Raw genomic sequence first — 9,161 nt, forward strand, 5'->3', positions numbered from 1 at the left:
TTTTAATCAAGCCATAGTCTGCAGAGGTCATGATGGTTGTCCAGTGACACCAATAAGTACTCATATATTGTACTTAAGTAAAAGCAGCAATACTAATCTTTAGTATACAGTAAGAACAAAAGTAATATCAGTGAAATGTACTTAATGTATCAAAAGGTACTCCTTGGGCAGAGTAGCCCCTTTGATTGTGTCATATTGTTATTGTTATGTTTTAATTTTGCTGTATTTTAACATCACAGCTGGTTTTGTTTTACTACATTATTTATTTATTTATTATACGTTTAATCGATAACAATGTACCACACTTTATAAGTTGATCTTATCTATTGTATAGACATCAGACAAATGTGGTGGAGTAAAAGGCAAAATATTTGGAGTAGCAGTATGAAGTAGCATAAAATGGAAAAACTTAAATATAAATACTTCTAAATTGTACTTACATACAGTACTTGATTAAATGTCCTCAGTTACATTGCACCGCTGCCTCTAGTGTAAAAGTAATTTTATTACTCTAATACTGTCAAAGTGAATGTAAGCAGTACACTCTTGAGCCAATGAGTGAGTATTGTGTAATCTTTGGCATGTACTTGATAACCTCTGAAACTGATATCATGAGCGGGGACGTGAAATACACGTGCACCCGAGTAAACCAATGAGATGTGATTGGATGACGCTGAAGATGACTGTGATCTGATTTCTGATGATTGGTTCAAACTGAGGACCGCGATGCATATAAAGAGCACAAACATGCAACAAGCTGAGTGTTTACAGAGTTTGGAAGCTTTTTTTTTTCTTTTCCACTGAGCTCTGTCAGGGTCTCCAGGTAACACATTTAATTTTTCTGGTGCATCGTCATCAATGTCTGTGTATCCTGCTCTCTTTTCTGCTCTCACTGCCTGAGCATGTGTTACTATAGCTGTAATACTTTGAATCTTAATCCTAATTTTGAAATTTAACCTCTACGACTATACTATTTCCAGCAGGTACTTTCAAGCAATGCTTGACTTGAAACTTAATTGTAAATATGTTTTTAATGTGTACAAATTCAGAGCAGATAGAAAATCCAAGTGTCCGATACTGTAAATAAATATTTGCTCAAATACAATTAGTCAGATTCCGGTTCGAAAATCAAGTCAGGTCAAAAAAAATCAGGTTGCTCAAATGGGATTGGTGAAATTCAGACACTAAAAATTCAAGCTAAAAAAAGTTGCACTTTAACACTGGAGCTTCCCAGGAAACGTACTGATCGATTCCATACGAGCTGGACTGACTGGTAGCCTGAATGATCAACGTAAACTATTTCATTTTGAGTCTGAATTCAATCCAGTTTGAGTTACTTGAATACAGTTTTTTTTATGAAGCCTGGAAATACTTAGATGGTAATACCAAACATTTACATAGACTATTATTTGCTTCCAAAGCAGCCTCTTTTTTGGACAACATCAAACACAATTCAGTTTTCACCGACAAAACTACACCATTTTATTATAACAAAGTATGTTTCTGATGGCCAGGCCGTCAGTCAATGTGTGAGTGTGTGCGAATCGTTATTAAAAGTGCTATTTGTGAAGTCATATTTTCTTAATCATCATTTTATTAAGCGCAATGAGGTCCTACATGAAGATGCATTTTCTGCAGAAGTAGTAAAAGACTTTAACTTTGATTGTTGCTTATTCAGTCCAGAATATTTAAAGTTATGGAGAAATATTTAAGATTTGACATTTTTCTGGGGCCTTAATTGTTTTCACCATATTTAAGCAACAATGAGCAACGATTCTCTCACACAGAAACTATAAACAGACGTGTTGACGACTTTCAGACTTTTTTCTGCTCATTTTCACTCTTTTCAATTCCCTCTGAATCTCAATTGTCACTTTCAGAATTACAGGTTTAACAGTAATAATGAAGAATAAGAAGTGTAAATGTTTTGGTCTATTAATGACTCTCATCTGTCTCAACCAGAATGATGAAGCTCAGTGTTTTCATTGTGCTGCTCCTCCTGTGGACGTGCCCAGCCTCCATGCACCGTGAGTATGATCTGAGAATATACATACAGTGGCTTGCAAAAGTATTCAGCCCCCTTGAACTTTTCCACATTTTGTCACGTTACGACCACAAATCTAAATATATTTTATTGGAATTTTATGTGAAAGACCAACACAAAGTGGCACACAATTGTGAAGTAGAAAGAAAATTATATATGATTTAAAAAAAAATTTACAAATAAAAAACTGAAAAGTACGGTGTGCAAAAGTATTCAGCCCCCTTTTCTCTGAGTGTAACCAATTGCCTTCAGAAGTTGCCTGATGATTGCTGAATGATCGAATGTTGACCTAATGACTAAATAGAGTACACCTGTGTGTAATCTAATCTGAGTACAAATACAGCTGTTCTGTGACGGCCTCAGAGGTTTGTTAAGAGAATATTGGGGAGCAAACAGCATCATGATGTCCAAGGAACACACCAGACAGGTCAGGGATAAAGTTGTGGAGAAGTTTAAAGCAGGGTTAGGCTATAAAAAGATTTCCCAAGCTTTGAACATCTCACGGAGCGCTGTTCAATCCATCATCCGGAAATGGAAATTGTATGGCACAACTGCAAACCTACCAAGACACGGCCGTCCACCTAAACTTACAGGCCGAACAAGGAGAGCACTGATCAGAGATGCAGCCAAGAGGCCCATGGTGACTCTCGACGAACTGCAGAGATCCACAGCTCAGGTGGGGGAATCTGTCCACAGGACAACTATTAGTCGTGTGCTGCACAAATCTGGCCTTTATGGAAGAGTGGCAAGAAGAAAGCCATTGTTAAAAGAAAACCATAAGAAGTCCCGTTTGCAGTTTGCCAGAAGCCATATGGGAGACACAGCAAACATGTGGAAGAAGGTGCTCTGGTCAGATGAGACCAAAATTGAACTTTTTGGCCTAAATGCAAAACGCTATGTGTGGCGGAAAACTAACACTGCACATCACTCTAAACACACCATCCCCACTGTCAAACATGGTGGTGGCAGCATCATGCTCTGGGGGTGCTTCTCTTCAGCAGGGACAGGGAAGATGGTCAGAGTTGATGGGAAGATGGATGGAGCCAAATACAGGGCAATCTTGGAAGAAAACCTGTTGGAGTCTGCAAAAGACTTGAGACCGGGGCGGAGGTTCACCTTCCAGCAGGACAACGACCCTAAACATAAAGCCAGGGCTACAATGGAAGGGTTTAAAACAAAACATATTCATGTGTTAGAATGGCCCAGTCAAAGTCCAGACCTAAATCCAATCGAGAATCTGTGGCAAGATCTGAAAAATCTAATCTGACTGAGCTTGAGCTGTTTTGCAAGGAAGAATGGGCAAAAATTTCAGTCTCTCGATGTGCAAAGCTGGTAGAGACATACCCCAAAAGACTTGCAGCTGTAATTGCAGCAAAAGGCGGTTCCACAAAGTATTGACTCAGGGGGGCTGAATACTTCTGCACACCGTACTTTTCAGTTTTTTATTTGTAAATTTTTTTTTTAATCATGTATAATTTTCTTTCTACTTCACAATTGTGTGCCACTTTGTGTTGGTCTTTCACATAAAATTCCAATAAAATATATTTCTGTTTGTGGTCGTAACGTGACAAAATGTGGAAAAGTTCAAGGGGGCTGAATACTTTTGCAAGCCACTGTGTGTGTGTATATATATATATATATATATATATATATATATATATATAAATATAAATAACATTTGGCTATGGCATTTGATGATTGTGTAATGACGTATATAGAGTAAAATATACATTTTAGAAATAGGAGGTGGAAGAAGGTCTGTTATGTTGTTAGCAAGAAATGTAAATAGTATTTTTACAAATGAAGTTTAACTGTCTGGAGGTGGAAAGAAGCAAGTTCAAATTCATCAGCAAGTCAACTAATGTTGGGTAGCAAAAGCTTAAATGCAATCTTCATTTTTAGGTGTTTTTGAGTTGTGTTCTGCAGGAAAAGTGGAATTTCGTGTGTTATGTTTTGCTGCTGCACTAGCTGGTCTGAACTCTCCAAATGTAGTATTATAGTAAGACTGTGTTATCAGACTAACGTCCTCTTTTCTGCAAACTTCCTGCAGGATTTTTGTATCGAGTAAAACGTTTGCTTATATGGTTTAATCACACGGTGGCCCCGAGAGCTCAACCTGCAAAGAGACAAAACACGATTAAATACAGAAAAACATCTCCACCAATTCGACAAAACATACGCAGCAAAGAAATTAAAGACTGAGAAACACATTCATCAATTTGACAACATGTGCAGCGTAACGACGCGAACGGTGCTGCAAGTACAGGCAACCAATCACAGAAAGGCGCTACACATCAGTGGTGCTGGAAAATGAGCTTCAACGGTTTATTACGTTTATTTCAGTTTTAACTCTCTGATTGCATCATTCAGGTGTTATTGCAGATATATTTCCTTTACACCCAGTTTATAGGAAGTGTATGTAATGTTCAGTGTTCATACATGTGGCCTAACTCACACTAAGTCATAGAGTAATTAACGTCATGAGCCACAGTCATAGCAACGACTCTCATGCCTGCACATTGTTCTTGGTTGTCTCTTTGCGTGTGTTTTCTTTAGTTGCAGTGTGTTGAGTATTAGTTGAGACACTGATTTAAGCTCAGCAGTTCACAAACAATCTAACATTACGTCTTTTATGCGTATTTCAACTGTCTCATTCATAGCAAATGTGGCCTTGCGTGGAAAAGCCACCCAGTCTCAACGTTATGTGCACAATTTTGGGGCGGCCTACAATGCTATTGATGGAAACCGCGATTCTGCCTTCCATTCTGGATCATGCACCCACTCTGCTGAAACGACCAACCCCTGGTGGAGAGTGGACCTGCTGGAGCCCTACGTCATCACTTCTATCAGCATCACCAACAGAGCAGACTGCTGTCCAGAAAGGATCAACGGGGCGAAGATTTACATCGGCAACTCTTTAGTAGATGACGGCATTAAAAACCCAGTGTGAGTGAATATTAACAACCTCAGCCCAGTCACAACAGACCTGTGTCTTTAACCATGACACGACTGTCTGCGTCACTGAGAAACCCCCCTTTTTGTGTCTCTTTTAGGGTTGGTGTAATTTCTGAACTCCCTGCAGGGAACTCATTCACTCTGACTTTCACAAATCGCGTGGAGGGACGTTACGTGATTGTGCTTCTACCTGGTTCACAGAGGGTTCTTACACTCTGTGAAGTGGAGGTTTATGGGTACCGTGCCCCGACTGGTGAGAATTTGAGCCATACCATGTTGTATAGATGAAATCAATATAATTCTGTTATTCTCACTTTATGATGAGTTGCTAAACCTGCAGGTCCCACAAGACCTGCAGCAGGTGATTTTAGGGAATTTGACATTAAAATAGATAAAGACAAATAATAAATCTTGCACACTGAGCCGTGCATGTGTCGAGCTCCAAATATGCTGGATCCAACTATATCCATAGTGCGACTCAATAGTGTCTCTGCTTGGGCCCTCCCTGACTGATAAAGCCCATATCTTTAACTATAGTATATCTGCAACTCCACCACCACTGGTTGTGACGCATATAAGAAAAGCCTTAATTTGTTCTGACCCCCCCAAACCTATGTATTAGTGCTGATACTACATTGCTTTTGCAGGGGAGAACCTGGCACTCCAAGGAAAAGCCACACAGTCGTCACTGCAGTCATTTGGCATCGCAAACAACGCCATAGATGGGAATCGTGCCAGCACGTTCGAAATGGCGTCCTGCAGTTACACAAAGGACGACGTCAACCCCTGGTGGCGACTGGATCTGCGCAAAACCCACAAAGTGTTTTCCGTTAAGATCACCAACACAGACGTTGACTCAGAACGACTCAATGGAGCCGAGATCCACGTTGGAGAGTCTCTTGACAACGAAGGCAACAGCAATCCCAGGTAGTTTACAGCCTGTTAATTACAATACTAATATAATTAAAAAGTCTCTTCGTTGGAACGGGAGGAAGAATATTTCACTCTTTCTCCCAAACTTTCCCTGTTTCTAAATACGTTGGTCACGTTGGGATTAAAAACGGTGAAGTCTTGGTCACAACACCACATCAACAGTCTTGTTACGGTGTACAGCAGCATTGTATGGCACAGCCCAGCCCATAAAAGTATTGATATTTGGGAGTTTTATCCCAGCATTTCTGCACAGCAATTTCTTGTTACTTATTGGCCAGATATACAGATATATCTGCAAGCTTTGGGAAAAGTTCCAGCTCTTTGGAATTGAAAATAAATGTGATAACTGTCTCTTTTTTTTTTTTTACATGATCAAGTTCTAACAAAAACATCTGCCTCTTCTACCAGGTGTGCTGTGATCACAGCCATCCCGGCAAGCGCTACTGTTGAGTTCCAGTGTGGCGGGATGGATGGGATGGATGGCCGCTATGTTAACATAGTTATTCCTGAAAAGAAGGAGTTCCTGAGCCTGTGCGAGGTGGAGGTGTATGGCTCCAGACTGGATTAGCTTTAAGATTCACTCAGTATTGAGCCAATACTGGTATATGTACTCAAACTAATCCAAAAAGTAGATTAGGCTACAATTCGATTTTTTGCATGTAAAATAACCAGTTAACCAATAAAACTGAGTGCACAATAAATCACCAAACAATATACTTTTGAGGATAGTCATTTATATATAAATCCAGACACATATTTGTGAATCCTTCTGTGCGCATTCAGAATGATTGAGATTGATCTGACTCCACATGTTCATACTGGAGAAGAGACAAAATAAAGTATACTTACAACAGTACAGCATGCAGACTAAATACAGTCGTTTTTTGAGTGTGCTGTTCGTTGATACTATTCTCCCACAATGCAATGCACAAAGGAAATGGAGGAGCTGCTGAGCTGCTGTTTACTTTAACTTGCAGTGATGGATGTCTGACGTTGCACACATTGTATAACTTCCTGTAAGCGGCTCTCCTCAAACTGTCGTCTTGTCTTTTTGTGGTGTGAAACTTCATTGAAACAACTTCTGTGTGCTAAACATTCCTGAATAGACTAAAGTTAAGATGGATAATGGAAGGAAAAGTGTCTGAATTCTACTTTTCCAACATAGATTTAAGACAAAAAGGCATCGGTGCTGATGGCAAATACTTTATTTTTCAAAATACAGACAAAATAGACAAATGTTATAAAAGACATCTGAAACACACCAACGCCTGCGACAGGAATAAACTATTTACGTCAAAGTGTTTCGGGAAGTGTGTCAACAGCCTCCTTAAAAACACGCACTTGACTTATAAGATCACTTCAACACTGTGACACATCAGTCTTCGTACGAGTCGTACTTAAACAAGCGGCTCCGAAATCAGATTCAATGTGTACTTTATGATTTGTTCAACCGCTCGATCTGGCACATGTATTCTCACCACAGCAGGACTTTTTGAATTGTGAATATATACTAAGTTAACTCATTCACTTTCATCTCATTCTGGTTACCAATCAATGAAATCACCAGCACCAAAGTAGGCTGTACCGAAATGATTTCAACAAGTTCATTCACATAAAATACATTAAAGCTGAGAGAAACTTGCAGCCTTTTTACAAACGAAACCCATCGCGGAATATTTGATAAGAAGTTACCAAAGACTGTTTAAGGACATGCCATCATGTTGGAGGAGTAGACAGAAAACTAATGTCAACAGCAAAATGTCTGCCAGGCCGTGGTTTAAATTCACGCTGCAGGAATCAGGGAAGAAGAACTGCTAATTCGTTTCTCCTGCTGCCACTCCTCCAACATGGTGACTCCTCCCCTTTTATAGGAATAATTCAACATTTTGGGAAACACACTTTTGGCAAGAAAGTGAATGAGAAGATCAATACCACTCTCACATACTGCATGACTGTTAAATATGAAGCTATAGCCAGCAAACGGGTAGCTTAGCTTAGCATAAAGACTTAGCCTGGAACCTCTCAGACCAAAATCAGAGCAATGACGGAAAAATGTAAACACGAGCTGTGATAGTGTAGAGAAAAACAGAGAATATATATCGTCCAGTTTGTTTAATACTGACATGACAACGGATTCAACAGAACGTTCCACATCAGCGGCAGCCATCTTTGTTGTGGTTTGAAAATGCCTCAACGGCGCTCCTCTGTCAGTCATCGTATCAAACCCGCCCCATATTAGATAAGCGGTTGTGATTGGCTCGAACCGAGCCAGATCAGCTGGAAATCTGTCTGAACGGGAGGGGGGGGGGGGGGGGCAGACGCATCTGCCTGAGGCTCCGAGGCTAATATAGACTGGAAACAAGGAGAAACAGCTAGCCTGGATCGCTGCAGGGGTAACAAAATCTGCCTACCAGCACCTCATTAATTAACAGGTTATTTCTCATTTATTTAATCTGTACAAAAACCAAAGTAAAAACAAGAAATTTAAGTTTAATTTAAGTGTAAGTTTATGGACTATTTCTTTGCCAGGAACAGTAACTTGTCATCTTCTTGTTTAGGGTGAGGTTGCCAGGCAACCAGCGGAGACAGCTGCGCCCAGCCAAAAAAAAATAGTCCAGCACATAACACCCCGTAAAAACCACAACCATTTTTACACTTTCAGACGTCTTATTAGGCGTATTTTTTAACAAAGCCAGGCTAGCTGTTTCAAGCCTTTATGCTAAGCTAAGCTAACTGGCAGTATTTACCGTACAGACATGAGAGTGGAATCAATCTCCTCATGAAACTCTTGGCAAGAAAGTGAACAAGCGCTATTTCCAAAAATTGAACTATTCCTTTAAAGCCACAGCTGGTCCAATCACGATAAGACAAACTGCATGTTGACTCTTTCTGTGGACTGGAAAGTTTTGTAGCTCCACCTCGTTCTGAAAAATGGCACCAAACTTCGGGAAGAAAGAGAAGTCAACTTTAAACTATAGAGCGTTCGAGTTAAACTGACTGCGACTTAAAGCGTCCGATTGGTCAAACCATCAATACAACATGCAGCTATGGTGCCACTGCTAACTGAGCCTACAGTGTGTGGAAAGGACACTTACTGACAGTACGAGCTACGGGTAGATAAGCAAAACTGTCTGTCCTGACTGTAGCTTCATGTTTATCACACAGACATGCGAGTGGAATCGATCTTCTTGTCTCAGCGATTCGAATGAGCGTATTTCCTAAAATGTCA

At 40.0% G+C, this 9,161-nt stretch overlaps 1 protein-coding gene across 1 annotated transcript; it reads left to right on the top strand.

The window, feature by feature from the left end:
- The first annotated feature begins 1,963 nt into the window (after positions 1 to 1,963).
- LOC139289716 (uncharacterized) lies at positions 1,964 to 6,581 on the top strand. Its single transcript, XM_070911335.1, has 5 exons — positions 1,964 to 2,027; positions 4,705 to 4,990; positions 5,098 to 5,252; positions 5,647 to 5,926; positions 6,341 to 6,581. Exons 1-5 carry the CDS (start codon positions 1,964 to 1,966, stop codon positions 6,498 to 6,500), a joined length of 945 nt encoding a protein of 314 aa, XP_070767436.1. The 3' UTR covers positions 6,501 to 6,581.
- The last annotated feature ends 2,580 nt before the right edge of the window (positions 6,582 to 9,161 follow it).

The sequence above is a fragment of the Enoplosus armatus genome, chromosome 9, assembly GCF_043641665.1.
Source record: "Enoplosus armatus isolate fEnoArm2 chromosome 9, fEnoArm2.hap1, whole genome shotgun sequence".
Taxonomy (NCBI): Eukaryota; Metazoa; Chordata; class Actinopteri; order Centrarchiformes; family Enoplosidae; genus Enoplosus; species Enoplosus armatus.